The sequence below is a fragment of the Pristiophorus japonicus genome, chromosome 2 (genome assembly GCF_044704955.1).
Source record: "Pristiophorus japonicus isolate sPriJap1 chromosome 2, sPriJap1.hap1, whole genome shotgun sequence".
In the NCBI taxonomy this organism is placed as follows: Eukaryota; Metazoa; Chordata; class Chondrichthyes; family Pristiophoridae; genus Pristiophorus; species Pristiophorus japonicus.
Window position 1 is genome coordinate 333462981 of NC_091978.1, and position 15201 is coordinate 333478181.

Here is a 15201-nt window from a genome sequence, read left to right on the forward strand (position 1 = left end):
ATTCATCCACATTAAAATCCATCTCGTATTACTTGATTCAATGTTATATTGTATTTGAACTGATTTTAGAATGGTGATTTACTTCTATTCAATCACTAGTGAAACACATTTTTATTTAAATCAAATTCTATGGTTGCAGTTACTGGGTAAAATATAAACAATGTGACATCATTATCTGGTGTCAGTGTTCTTGATAAATGGAAAATATCTCTGCTGAGTTTTGTTTTTAGTATGCAGACTGAATGATTAAAAAAATACAAAACTGTGAACCAGATATTGGTAGATTGTTGCGTGTGATAAACAGCAACTGTTTTGGAATCAGAGGTTTTAATTGTTTTCACAACAACAAAAGATCTTACAGGATATTTCCATTCCAACTATAGTTCTGTACCAAGTCTTTGTTGGTAGCCAAATGGAGAAACCTATTGGAGCTGAAACCTACAAGCAGTAGTCAGTTTTATTGCATATTTGGCATCTATAATCATTCCATTTTGCTGTTATTACAGTGGCCCAGATTTTGCAAAGATGTGGTCCTTCAACTTTGAAGTGATGCGCCATGTTCTCAATTGGAGAAAGCAGGTTTTGCAACTCAGAAGACCATTGGAAGCAATACAGACCTGATGTGTGAGAAATCATTGGTTAGGCCACAGCCTAATTCTGGGCACCACACTTCAGGAAAGATGTGAAGGCCTTAGAAAGGGTGTCGAGGAGGTATACCAGGATGTTACCAGGGATGAGGGACTTCAGTTATGAGGAGAGCTTCTCTAGGAAGACTTCTAAGATTCATAGAAACATTGCTTCCCATATTAACTTTTTCAATCCCCTCCTGTACTTTCCATAATCTTCCTGGGTATTAAGAACATAAGCACATAGGAGCAGGAGTAGCCCATACAGCTCCTTGAGCCTGCTCCGCCATTTAATATAATCATGGCTGATTCAATCATGGACTCGGGTCCACTTCCCTGCCTGCGCCCTATAATCCCTTATTCTCTTATCAGTTAAGAAACTGTCTATCTCTGTCTTAAATTTATTCCATGACCAAGCTTCCAGCTCTCTGGGGCAGCGAATTCCACAGATTTACAAACTTCAGAAGAAATTTCTTCTCATCTCAGTTTTAACTGGGCAGTCCCTTATTCTAAGATTATGCCCCCGAGTTCTAGTCTCCCCTATCAGTGGAAACATCCTCTCTGCTTCCACCTTGTCAAGCCCTGTCATAATCTTAATACTTTTGGATACGATCACCTCTCATTCTTCTGAACTCCAATGAGTAGACACTCAACCTTTCCTCATGAGTCAACCCCCTCATTTCCAGAATCAACCTAGTGAACCTTCTCTGAACTGCCTCCAAAGCAAGTACATCCTTTCTTAAACATGGAAACCAAAACTGCACACAGTATTCTAGGTGTGGCCTCAGTGATACCTTATATAACTGTAGAAATGTTAACTGAATCTTGCTCCTGACATTTGTCACATATCTCCTTTTTCTGTTTAGTTTAACTTTTATTTCCTTTGTCATCCAGGGTGCATGAGCTTTGGATGCTGTATCATTTCCCTTCAAAGGAATATGCCTAGTTTGTACCTGAACTATCTCTTCCTTGAATGCCCTCAATTGCTCCATTACTGCTATACCCTGCAATTGGCTTTTCCAATCTACCTGTGTGAGGTCCATTCTTAAATCACTAAAATTAGCTTTTCCCCAGTTGAGCATTTTTACCTTTGCTATTTTCTGGTCTCTTCCCATAATTACTTTTAAACCAAATTATGTTGTGGTCACTATTAGCTAGATGATCTCCAACTGCAACACACTCCACTTGCAATTTCCTAGAACCAGATCCAACACTGCTTCCTTCCTCATTGGACTAGAGATATATTGATTGAGAAAGTTCTCCTGTGCACCTATCAGAAGTTATTCTCCTTCCCTGCCCTTAGAAAGGTTTGAATTCCCAAAAGGTGTAACTTAAATCCACCATGAATGAGGAAAAGTGACAGTAAATGCCTCAGTGTTCATTAAAATAAAACAAACAGGAAGGTGTTGGCATGTTTCAGACCAATTCATGTGTCAGCTGTGACTCAGTGGGTAGCACACTTGCCTCTGAGTCAGAAGGTTGTGGGTTCAAGTCCCACTCCAGAAACTTGAGCACACAAACCTAGGCTGACACACCTGTGCAGTGTTGAGGGAGTGCTGCACTGTTAGAGGTGCTATCTTTTGGATGAGACGTTAAACCAAGGTCCCATCTGCTCTCAAGTGGACGTAAAATATCTCATGGCACTATTTTGAAGAAGAGCGGGGGAGTTATCCCTGATGACCTGGCCAATATGTATCCCTCAATCAACATAACAAAAACAGATTATCTGGTCATTATTACATTGCTGTTTGTGGGTGTTTGCGGTGTGTAAGTTGGCTGCCACGTTTCCGACATTACAACAGTAACTGCACTCCAAAAGTACATCAGTGGCTGTAAAGTGCTTTGGGACGTCTGGTGGTTGTGAAATGTGCTATATAATTCCAAGTCTGTCTTTTTTTTTCTTTCAATCACGAGTTCTGATGAAGGATAAACGTGTCTGTTCTGGTCATATTTCCAGCGTTTTCAGTTTTTGCTTCAAATTTCCAGCACTTGAAATTTTTGCCATTTTGGGGCTGAAATTGTTCCCTTCTATAAGCTCCATTACCGCCTTTAAGAAGCCTTACTGACCGGGGTCAGACAGATGGGCAGACCCGTCCGAAATTGCCTCTGGACCAGAAGCGGCAGGAATAGGTTTCCACACCGCCCGTGTTCCGGCCGACCCCTTACCGACTGGCGGCGACACCCTTTCCAACCCTCGCGACAAATTGCCTGGCAGCTGCGGCGTCGGTGCCAATGACCGCTTTCCCCAGCGGGAAGTTGTGTGTGGCTGGGCGGCACGTCCACCCTTAAAGGGGAGGTCACGCTGCTGGTGACTCCATATTATTTTTTTATTGTCGGCCAACTGCCAGGTCGAAGGGTTATAAGAGATTCAGCGTTTGACTTTAAGTCACTTCAAAAAAAGAGGCAGGTTCGTCTGGCACCTTTTGTATCTGGGAAAGATGTTACCCACAATATTTCACAAAGGTATTGATTGGTAGGCTACTATTGCCTTTAGTTTTATTTGCATGCTCGTACGCTGCAAATGTAGACAATACATTGAACGTTTGACTGAGCCCAGATGCCTGGAATCCCATGACCAGCTGTGGTCAAGGGCTTGCAGTGTCAAGGGTTTGCACTGGGCTGTTCCACCGCTCGGCGCTCCCTCTGTCTATTGGCTGTCCTGGACCAGGCCTCTCGGAACACCCCATGGCTATTGGCTGTCCTGGACCAGGCCTCTCGGAACACCCCTCTGCTATTGGCTGTCCTGGACCATGCCTCTGGGAACGCCCTTTGGCTAGTCTGCTGCCTCGAGTTCCCGAGTAGGAACAAACACGAGCTGGGGGACAAGCCTTGAGCCGCGGAATGTGCGCGCATCATCAGGGGAGTTACCCGGGCCAGTACTCTTGGCGTGAAGCCAATGCACACTCCCAATCCGAGAAAAGGGCTTTGCTTTTATTTTAATAGCAGTTCTCAGTTGTACAAAATGCCACGTGATGAAATGTTGGACTTGGTTCCATATTTCCTTGTTGCTGCATCTTTATGTTTTCCTGTTCTTTTGCAACTTAATTGTGCAGAAGAGACCATTCTAGTTTGAGAAATCTATGGACTTTGACAACTTCCACGTAGGCTACATACTTTAATGCACACCAATGACGGTCAGAAAATAGGCAGACCATAAAAATGATTAAGATAACCTATCATCTTCATGTTCTTATTGCTATATAAACATTAGTTATTGTTGAGAAATCAAGAGCTGCGGGTTTCCTTGGCTGCAATCAACCGGAATCCATTTTTGTGTAAGTCTGCGAAAAAGTTTTAAAACCCATTGCACCAATTGCAAGAAGTTGACCGATTGCAAAGCCTACCCGTTTGATTTTTGAATTTTTCATTCTTAATAACAGTGCTCACAGTAAATGCATGTTTAGTGGTAATCTAAAATGACTGGCACATTGTCGTCATCAACATAGAACAAAGATCATAACAGCCAGATCTCCATGCCTCATGCAGCAGCTCTAAAATCACACTTGCTGTCCAAGTTGACTTTCTGCTAGTGATCTGTTCTATCTGGGAGCCATATTCTGAGATATTTAAATAAACGGGGTGAAGGTTAGGATGATAACTTGTCAGCTTTTTTTGATGGAACATTGGCAAAACACTTACGCTGAGGCAAACCGAGATGGTAAAGGTAATCGTTCTATCTGCGCACACCTCCCATTTAGGAACGCCCAATGTTGGCTGTACTTTGGTTGCATCACATGAACTTATCTTAGTTATAAAATAACCGAATCCCCCAGAGCTATTACAGACTAAACGACGACACAGAGTCCTGGTCATTCCAAGAAAAGAACAGTTGGAGGACAGTGGGAAAATAATTCCTGAGGGTTACTCCTTACTGAACAGTGCAAGCACGCACCCACTGAAGGTAATTTTGAGATATTTTAATGTGCTAGTCATAAATCTCAAGCATTTCTCATTATTTTCCTTTGCAGTGGGAAAGAAACAATAGTGCATTGTGTTTATTGCATTTTTTGATATTGACCAACAGTTAATTTCCGAATTCTCGTTATGTTTTACCAATATCTAAGAAAGTAACTTGTGCATGGAAAACACCCCATAGACATTGAATTGGTTGCAAAAGCTAATAAACTCCGTTATGGCTCAGTGAGTAAGGGATGGTGAGGACTCAACTGCCAGGCCGCATTCCCATTCTATGCTGATCTCAGCCATTTGGGGCATTATACAGGGTCCTGGCTCCTGATCACTCTCCAGTCAGTGACTCCAGCTAGAAAGTGTACACGTGGGGATGTTGGCAAGGACCAAACTAGGTTTGGGCTAATGCTGCCCTTAGCTGAATCTCCTGCCCACGTTTACCGCATGAAGGCGGTAGCGGGGGACAGCTGAGACTGTGGAACCATACCCCAGCATATGTCTATGTCTTCAGAAGGGGATGGGGGTGGAGGGACTATTTAATAAAGAAAATATGGTGTTGGAGAATTCCATGGGCTTATGGATAGCTGCGCATTTGCGATAAATGTAATAGAAGGAACAAACGGAGAAGGTACAGTGTGAGAATTGTATATCAAATTAAATATCCTGAACGCAAAAAAGAACTTATAGAAAATAATGTAAAAACAAATGCCTCATCTAAGTCAGGAGGATTGTAACCTCAGCAGTACTGTCAACAACCTGATTGCATTATTTGTTTCTAGTACTTTGCACAGTTTGGCTAGCAGGGATCAGGATGGTGGGGCTGAAACCGTCGAACATTCCTCCAACTCCCGGTGTGCAGTTCCTGAGTGCTGGCACAGCCGCCTGCATCGCTGATCTCATCACATTCCCCCTGGACACGGCCAAAGTCAGATTACAGGTAACAAGCGCAAAGAACCCGAGAATAACTCGTTTTTTTTCAAGATTTTTATTTTCTCTGCAATATATTCTGAAACTCGGTTTTCGACCAATTGTGTGTGTCTGGTTAAAGAACTGACATTCCTTACGTATGATTAATTATTTTGACGGGAAATCAAAGTTAAGGAATTTCGCATAAATCCGAGATTCAAAGAGTCATACATCAGTTCTAAAAATAGGAAATGCTCAGCAGGTCAGGCAGCATCTGTGGAGAGAAACATAGTTAGCGTTTCAGGTCTGTGACCCTTGGTCAGAACTGTCCGCTGTAAAGATGTTCCTGTTGCCCCAGATTAACTCGCGTGTCTGGTTTAGATTCAAGGAGAAGCTACAGGCTGCCAAGGTGCCAAAAGTATCAAATATCGCGGGGTTTTGGGGACAGTCGCCACAATGATCAGAACAGAAGGAGCGAGGAGTTTGTACAGTGGACTAGTGGCCGGGCTGCAGAGACAGATGAGCTTTGCTTCAATACGAATTGGACTCTATGACTCTGTGAAACAGTTTTACACCAGAGGGAAGGACCGTAAGTAACAATTGACCAGCAGCAACATTATTTAAATAAATATTTACAGCGTATAAATATCTCCGGGGGAAATTAGTTAACACAGTGAGTGAGTATACACATATCTCGGATAGAAGATGGTTAATACAGTGAGTATACAAATATCTCGGGTACAAGATGGTTAACACAGTGAGTAAGTATACACATATCTCGGATAGAAGATGGTTAATACAGTGAGTGAGTGTACAAATATCTCGGATAGATAGTGAAAGAAAGACGTGGATTTATATAGCGCCTTTCACAACCACCTTTATGGCCAATTAAGTACTTTTGAAGCACTGTTGTAATGTAGGAAACACGGCAGCCCATTTGTGCACAAGCAAGCTCCCACAAACAGCAATGTGATAATGATCAGATAATCTGTTTTTTTTTGTTATGTTGATTGAGGGATAAATCATCATCAACATAGGCAGTCCCTCGAACGAAGATGACCTGCTTCCACACCAAAAGGGATGAGTTTGCAGATGTTTCAATGAAGGACCCAATATTCCAGTCCTGAACTTCAGGGGTGGAAGATGCCTGATAACGTGTGGTGACCGTTACACATCAGCCACCACACGGGCTTGACAGAGCTAGGCCTTTATCCAGTGCGAAGGGTTAACCAGGACTATTGGGGATCTGCTCTGCTGCACGGACCTAGTGCGCGCACATATCGTAGTGTGGGCTGGTCCGTGCTGCCCCGGGCCTTTGGCTCTTCTGGGCCCTGTACCCTCATTTGCCACACCTCCGCCACGATCTCTTGCCACTCCTCCACCACAAACATTCACCGCACCTCTGCCACAATCTCTCACCGCTTCTCCGCCATGATCTCTCGCAGCTCCTCTGCCACAAAACATTCACTGCATCTCTGCCACGATCCCTCACCGCACCTCTTCACCAAATATTTGCCGCACCTCCACCACGATCACTCACCGAATCTCAGCCACGACCTTTCCACTCCTCTGCTGGGCTCCTGCCCACGCTCCAGTAGGACACCCTGACCTGTGAGAGGCGCTATATAAATCCATCACAGGTCACAGGGCCTGCACTCCAGCTCTTATACTCCCGACCTGTGGTGGTGTCCTAAGGGATAAATATTAGCCAGATAAGTTCCCTGCTCTTCTTCAAAATAGTGCCATGGTGTCTTTTACGTCCACTTGAGAAAGTAGATGGGACCTCAGTTTAATGTCTCATCCGAAAGATGGCACTTCCAACAGTGCAACACCCCCTCAGCACTGCACTGGAGTGTGAGCCTAGATTTATGTGCTCAAGTCCCTGTGGCTCAGTGGGTAGAAAATAGTTAACACAGTAAGTGAGTGCCAGTGAGAATATAAATATCTCTGGTAGAAGATGATTAATACAGTGAGTATGCTCTGTGAAGCCGAAGGCATTTGCAGACATTGGTTTAGAATTCAATATACGGCAATGAAAAAGATGCAGTTGTTTTTAGTTTTGTTCAATAAGAAATGCATGTTCTTCCAGTTTAATGATGCTTAAAATAAGGTATGGAATACAGACAACTGGTAATTATATCTGCTGTTTACCAGGAAGCATGTTTTTAAAATACTATGATCTTGGTGTGATATATGGAATAATAATTAATGCTGCCTCTCCCTCCAGATGCCAGTATAGGTACCCGCATCCTAGCAGGGTGTACCACAGGAGGACTCGCAGTGGCACTGGCTCAACCGACGGATGTGGTTAAAGTTCGTTTCCAGGCACAAAGAAACCTCCGGGGTGTTCAGAAACGATACAATGGTACCCTTCAGGCCTATAAATCAATAGCCAAAGAGGAGGGAGTTCGGGGACTTTGGAAAGGTGTGTAACATTGATCCGTTTGACTCATTGTGAATTTAGTGGCATTTCAGTTACATTAATCACACCTTGTTTTTCTTTGCGTAGGAACTTTCCCCAACATCACTCGGAATGCCATTGTCAACTGTTCAGAGCTTGTAACCTACGACATCATTAAAGAGACCATTCTGAGGAACAAACTGTTGACTGGTAAGCTGACAGCCACGGCCTTCAGATGTGTTTTTACTCCTTTTGCTGCATTCTGCATCAACAAATACGAGAGAGTGTGCGTTTTGTGTCAGTGTAATTATCTCTGCCTCACAAACAAACTGAAGTTAGGATGAAGGTGTTGGGCTACAGTTTGTGCCGTTGGCTAATTTTAGCCAAGAAGTTGGTAAAATGTTGTGCCAATCCTACTGTTCCAAAAAAAAACCCAGATGAACAAACTTTATTGCAAAATGAGAGAGGTGGAGAAGAAACAACTTTTGTTGAGGTTATTAATGAGAAACTCCTATAGTATTTTGCACAGCTCAATTAAATCAAAGAGCATTTTACTTTTTGGATTTGAGTTTAAATAACAAGATTTGGAGGCATCACAAGAGCAGTGACAGAAGTGAACAGTGTAAGTCTGCACAAGTTTTAGTGGATTGAAAGGAAATGGCAGGAAAGAGGGAGGAGGTGGGCTCCTCACCTTTTGTCTTTCTCTCATCATTAGTGTCCAGGCTCAGTCTACAGCAACCCCACACTGTGCTCTGCATGTGCGCAGGGATCTCCTAGCATACTTTACAAGGCCACATTTAGGTTCTTGGGCAGGCTAAGTATTTATTATGGATACTCATTGGTAGGGAGAAACCAGGAGAATGTTTGTATTTAACAGACTGACAAAAAGACAAGGAAATGCAAGTCTCTGCTGGCTTAATAAAATAATAGATGGTAGCATCAGGTGCAGCTACCTACCTCCATGTTTATTGCTATCGGTGTCACTTGAATTTGACATTTAACACACATTTTCACACTGCTGTATTTAGACATTTTATCTGGTGTTTACATATGCTACAGAATTAGCATCACATCACTATTACCAGCCAGCTTCACTTTCAGATTCCAGGCCATCCCAACCACCCCATCCAAAATGTGCCAGTTGTGTGCTGAGCAAAGCAGACAATATGTAGTGTGAGGTAACACCAAGCATGTGTGCCTGACCTGTGACTAAAACTCCCACACTGGGATTTGCCCGATATTGACTGACATGTCTTTCAGGCAGAGAATTGTCTTTCAGACAAAGAACTTGGGCTAAAAATTTGGTTAGAGGGTTCCTAAGGCACTAATGTCGGGCGGTTGCTAAATTTAGCTCCAGAAAATGGTTAGTGACAGGAGCCACAAAATTCAGTTGCACCCTGACAGTGGAGTGGAGCACTAAGGGAAGTGTTCCACACTTGGCGCACTAGGCCGGGTGAATAACTGAATATCCCTAGCTAAAGAGCCAGCTTCGTAGCGCCCTGAGAGAGGCTTCCCTGCAAAAAAAAATTGGAACAAAAAACATTCCCTGCACATTATTCACCCCAAATAAAGTGAAATCACAAAAAATATCAATCATACTTACCTCATACAGTCATTCCTTCCCTTAATGCCCCTGGACAACTCTGCACAGCAACTTTCTCTGGCTACGTAGCTCTACCGGTGCAGCGCAAACCAAATTTTGCATCCAAAGTGATACCGGGGGCGTTGTGGCATGGACTGAATGCGTTTTTCTTCCCACCATTAAGTCTCTTAAACTGTTAATATTTAGGTTATGCTTATTATTTGAAGTCAGTGAATAAAGTTGTTCAGGTGTTACATAATTCAAATCTCCATTTCACACAGTTTCTGCATCAAAGCCTGAAAATTATCTCACTACATTTTAACCAGGACTTTTAATAATGTGCTTTCACAGAGTCACTAATTTTTTATATCTCAATTAAATCCAGAAAACTTGATACACCGTCCACATTAACAATCCTGTCAACCCCTTATAAAGTCACTTTTAATTCCTTATACAAGGCACCGGCTGAAACTAATTGCATGCCTTCACTTGAACAAACTCACACTCTGAAATTGATGAGCACTTTTCTCAATTTGCAGATAACTTTCCGTGTCACTTCGTCTCGGCCTTTGGTGCAGGATTTTGTACGACAGTAGCAGCTTCTCCTGTTGATGTAGTAAAGACAAGATACATGAACTCTGCTCCTGGGCAATACAAGAGTGCACTAAGCTGTGCCTGGACCATGCTGGTTAAAGAAGGACCAACAGCCTTTTACAAAGGGTAAGTTCATCTGGTTCAACTTAATTAATATGAAAGTATATCTACATTTTTTTTTTCTTTTCTTCCTTTTATCTACTGATATTCTCCCTTTCCCTCTTTACTGGGGGACAGTTGTACAGGGACATGTGAGCAGAGTGTCAGTAGGTGATTCAAATACAGGGGCATTACAGCTGAACCTGATCCTTTCCATATCAACAATCCACGCATGGTTCCAGCAGGGACTGCTGGATGGATTCAGGAGTAGGAACCCTGGCTAATTTTCCACTCCCCAATCTGGGGTGCCGAGGTTCAATTGCGGTGATATTCTTGCTGGCCTGGATGAGGTCAATGAACTCAGCACAGGCTAGGGATCAAAACCTGGGAAATCCTGCTTTCTGGCTCAACTACTCACTGGCTTAACCAGCTGAGCCATCAGAGGAATATTCACATATTAGACATTCATCTGCCTTTAGTTACTTATTAGATATGATCAAGATAGATTTCAAATCCAGATAACCTCACTTAGTTTTGCCAAGTCTGAAGATGAGAGTTTTAGCATTAAAGTATATTGAAAGCAGTTTAATGGAGTCATTTTGAGAAAATCACATCAGAGGCCGTCCAAGAAATAATTGGTGTATACCAGTTTGGTAAGCCTCATTCAGGTTGAACATTTAAAAAGATTTGGGATAATCATTCATGGAAAAAGAAGTCTATACCCTACAGCAGTATGCTCTTTGCACAGATTGGGTTAAAAAGATGGAATGGATAATAATTACACTCTGCAATAACAACAAAATGCTTTAAAACAGAATAAGGCTTCAATCAAAATGTTGTTACACTCTACGCTGACAGAGGAGCTTTCACCAAATATGCTGCATGATGTGGTATTCAGCTACACAAACTACAGGGTCTGTGCTGAACTGGCTGATACCACTTGGGGTAGTAGTTACATTAAAATATACGGGGCTAGAGGGGGGTGGAATTTCCACGGGGTATCTCCCACTTGTTCTGTGGAAAAGCCATGGAAAATTGGAATAAACACCATTTACGTCATTTTTCCAGGGTGTCTGTGTCAGTTATGATGGTGAAGTGGGAGAATGTCCACAGAAATTCATCCCCCCCCCCTGCCCCCGGCCATAAATTGAACATCAGAGTTGAGCAAAGACCAGCTGGCTCACCAGTACTCATCCCTTTACAACAATCTGCACCTTTGCTTGATAGATGAATCCAAAAGCATTCAACACGCTGGCCTAGAAATTGGCCTCCTTAGCGCCTGCCACTTACTGACCAGGCGCGGCAAGATGATCGACTCCCGCTAAATTCGGCGGGAGGTTTGCGGCAGTAAGATGTTGCACCCGATCTCCTTTGCTTGGAGATCGTGACGTCAGCGCCGTGTGCATCACCCAGGACCTGAACTTCGGTTCCACCCCCTGCAGCATTGCCGGGCAAAAGCACTGGCAGTTGCAGGAGGCATTGATCGGGAGCCTTAAAGGCGAGAGGGCCGAGGTAAGTAAAAAAAATTTCCAAACTCTCTTTTTCTCTTTTTTAGTTTCATTTTTGGCCGCGGTCGATCAGCTCAGCACTCTGCTGCAGTGCATCAGGCTGATTGGGCTGGATCACAGCTGCCATCGAGAACTAGGTAAGTTGTTCCATTGCAGAGCCTGCAGTGATGGCCCTTCCCTTTAAGGGAGGGAAGGAGCCTCCGAACGCAGCAGTGCTGAATGGCACATTGTGCTGTGCGGCACACCTACCACCCCGCCTTCGTTCTGTTGCGCTCCAGGAAGGAAGTGGAGCGATTGATTTAGCACTCCACTTCCTTCCTGGAGCGCAAACCCCAAATTTTTTTTAAAGTTGAAAAGCATTAGCGCCTGGAAGGGTGCTCCTGAATTTCCCTCCCTTTGAGTAAAAATAAGTATTTCTTGATGTTTGTTCTAAATTTAGTTTTCACTACTTTTCATTTTATGTCCTCTGGCCCTATTTTCTCTGTCTGCTTCAAAGTTATAATCTGGGTTCACTGTACCTAAGCCATTTAATATTTAATACATTTTGACACGGTTCTCCCATATTAACCACTATCTTTCTTTTCCAATCTATTCTCATTCCCTTCAGTCTTGTTGCTCTTTTCTGCGTCCTTCCTAAAGAATTAAATTTTTTTCTTTTGTGTTGACCAAAATTGATCACCATATTCTAAGAGTAACTTTGGTAAACCTTTACCATTCTGACTACCCTCGCAGGTTCGAAATGTTTGTTTTCAATTGCTTCACTACATTGTGTGGACATTGAAAGTGGCATATCTCTATTATTCCCAAGCTCCTTAGTTGCATCACCCTATGCTACTTCATTCATTCTATATATTTATGTCCCACATTTTTCAGACTGTGTAATACTTACACATCAGTTTTAAATTCATTTGCAATGTATCTGTCCTCTTGAATAACCAATCTAAATCCTTTTGCAAATCTTCTGCTGTAGCTTCTGTAATCTCCCTAGTTTAATGTCATCAGAAAGGTTGAGCAACTTACAATTGGTTTTGGTATCCAGATCACTTTATGGATGAGAAACAATAAGCATCCAAGCACGGAGTCTTGTGGCATATCTCTCTATACACCCCCTACCCCCTCCCCCACCCTATCTGATATTACATCTGTCTTAAATGCTCTTTGTTTTCTATTTTCTAAGAGGTTTCTTATCACATTCCACATTCTATCCCAGATTGCTGTGGCTTTTAGTTTAATTAGAAGATTTTCATGTGGAACTTTGTCAACAACTCCATGAAAGTTTAAATAAATGATATCATAGGCTATCTAGCTGATCTGTTAACATTCCAAAAGAAGCAAAGGAAATTTGGCTGGCAGGATCGGCCTAGTTTAAATCTATGCTGGTTAAGTTTTTGCTATACAGGCAGTTCTCCAGCCTGATCCTTACAATTAAATTCATTATTTTACCTTTTATTGATTATAGGATAATGGGTCTGTTCTCGTTTGCAAGTTTTGTTGCCCTTTTAAAATATCCGTATTCTACCTGCTTCCAGTCCTGCAGAATCTGACAAGTGCTTCACAATTCTCCCATGATGACCACCAGTGCCCCATAAATTTCTTGCCCTAATATCCATTAGCACCCTAGAATATATATTTAGCCCATGGGATTTGCTAGTCTTGAAACCCTTAACGTTTCAAGCATCTCTGCCTATTCCGCTTTGAAAATCTTCAAGAATACTGGGTATACAAGAATTGAATAACAAATTAGTATTATACTCTCTAGTGAATACTTCTGCAAAATATTAATTTATATTTCAATTATTTATCTTTTAACTTCTCAGTCACTTTTTTTCTTTTAGAGATCTAACTTTTTAAATTGCTCTTTTACAATTATAGGAACATAGAAAAAGGAGGAGACCATTCAGCCCCTCAAGCCAGTTCCACTATTCAATTAAATCATGGCTGATCTGTATCTTAACTCCATTTACCTGCGTTGGTTCTGTAATACATTTGCTTGTGAATAAAAGATTCACAAGGATGATAGTTATAATCTCTTAGTTCTGCTATCGGGAAAAACTGAACAAGCTGGGACTCTTTTCTCTAGAAAAGAGAAAGCTGAAGAGGTGACTTATTAGAAGTCCTTAAAAAGGGTTTGATAAGGTAAATGCAGAGAAGATGTTTCCATGTGTGGGAGTCCAACACTAGGGTCAATAAATATAAGATTGTCACAAATAAATCCAATAAGAAATTCAAGAGAAACTTCTTTACCCAGAGAGGGATTAGAACGTGAAACTTGCTCCCAACAATGTTCCCGTTAAGCTGTGTGGCCACACAGTGACCTGGAGGTCCCGCGTAGGCCGCTCAACGGCTTTATAATCGAAATAACCGCGCATGTGTGAGAAATTGAATGGGCCGTGCAGCCCATTAAAGGGGGCACACACCCAAAAAAAGTTAGCAGGATCATTGGCTACCACATGAAGTAGTTGAGGCAATTAGCATAGATGCATTTAAGGGGAAGCTAGATAAATACACGAGGGAGAAAGGAATAGAAGGATATGTTGACAGGGTGAGATGAAGTAGGGTGGGGAGAGGCTCGTGTGGGTCAGTTGGGCCAAATGCCTTGTTTCTGTATGATAATTTCTACTTAATTCTATGCAACAAAAATCTAGCAATCCCAGTTATGAAATTTTCAATTGACAGGTTTTTTGGGGAGAGAGTTCCCGATACAGGACTTAAAGAATTTAAGCATTCATTTTTTTAAATCTAAACTAATTTATCGGCTCCTCTTTATATCTCTACTATCCTTTCTAAACTATTTTAGCAATTTCCTATATTTCTCCCAGTGTTGCCTCATTTCTATTTGCCTATAGGCTTTGTATAGTTTTGTTTTTGTTCCCATTTTTAATGCCCTACTTGTTCATTTTAGAGGACTCTTATGTAGCTTGCATTTATTTGTCTTTGCTTATGATATTCAACATTATTGTTGCAAAAGCATTAAATTTTCCCCTCAAGAAACTGATGCCAATATGTTATATTTATCCTTATCCTGCTTGGGGGACCTATAGCAATCATTGATTACTAATCCTGTCCTTCTCCTCTACCACTACATGCTAAATACTCCAGATTCACTGTAAATGTTCATTTCCCTTATAGGTTTGTTCCCTCTTATCTGCGCCTTGGTTCTTGGAACGTGGTAATGTTTGTATCTTATGAGCAGCTGAAAAGGGCAATGATGATGGCCAGACAAAGCCAGGATTGTGCCATATGATTGCCTCTCTGGAGCGCACGACATTACACCTAGATTCTAGAACTACTTCTCTGCACTATCAAGTCTTCCCTATGGACATGGAGAACTGATGTTCTTATCAATATGATCATTTTCAACATAGGATTCCACATTTACAAAATCTATGCTTTATGAAATGAGACCCCATGGACAGCATGCCTATAGGTTAATTCTATTGCATTTCCAAATCTGTTGATATTCATTACTGGAAATTTTATAAAGCATATTCAGGGTAAATGTTTTTAACCAGTATATGAAGCGTCAAAATGAAGCACTTTATTTTCATAGGCTATGCTTTGTAAAGCAATTAATAC

General features: G+C 42.0%; 1 protein-coding gene across 1 annotated transcript; it reads left to right on the plus strand.

Annotated features, from left to right (window-relative positions):
- The first annotated feature begins 5346 nt into the window (after positions 1 to 5346).
- ucp1 (uncoupling protein 1) lies at positions 5347 to 14932 on the plus strand. Its single transcript, XM_070865401.1, has 6 exons — positions 5347 to 5472; positions 5823 to 6030; positions 7669 to 7866; positions 7951 to 8052; positions 9964 to 10144; positions 14755 to 14932. Exons 1-6 carry the CDS (start codon positions 5347 to 5349, stop codon positions 14867 to 14869), a joined length of 930 nt encoding a protein of 309 aa, XP_070721502.1. The 3' UTR covers positions 14870 to 14932.
- Positions 14933 to 15201: the final 269 nt, after the last annotated feature.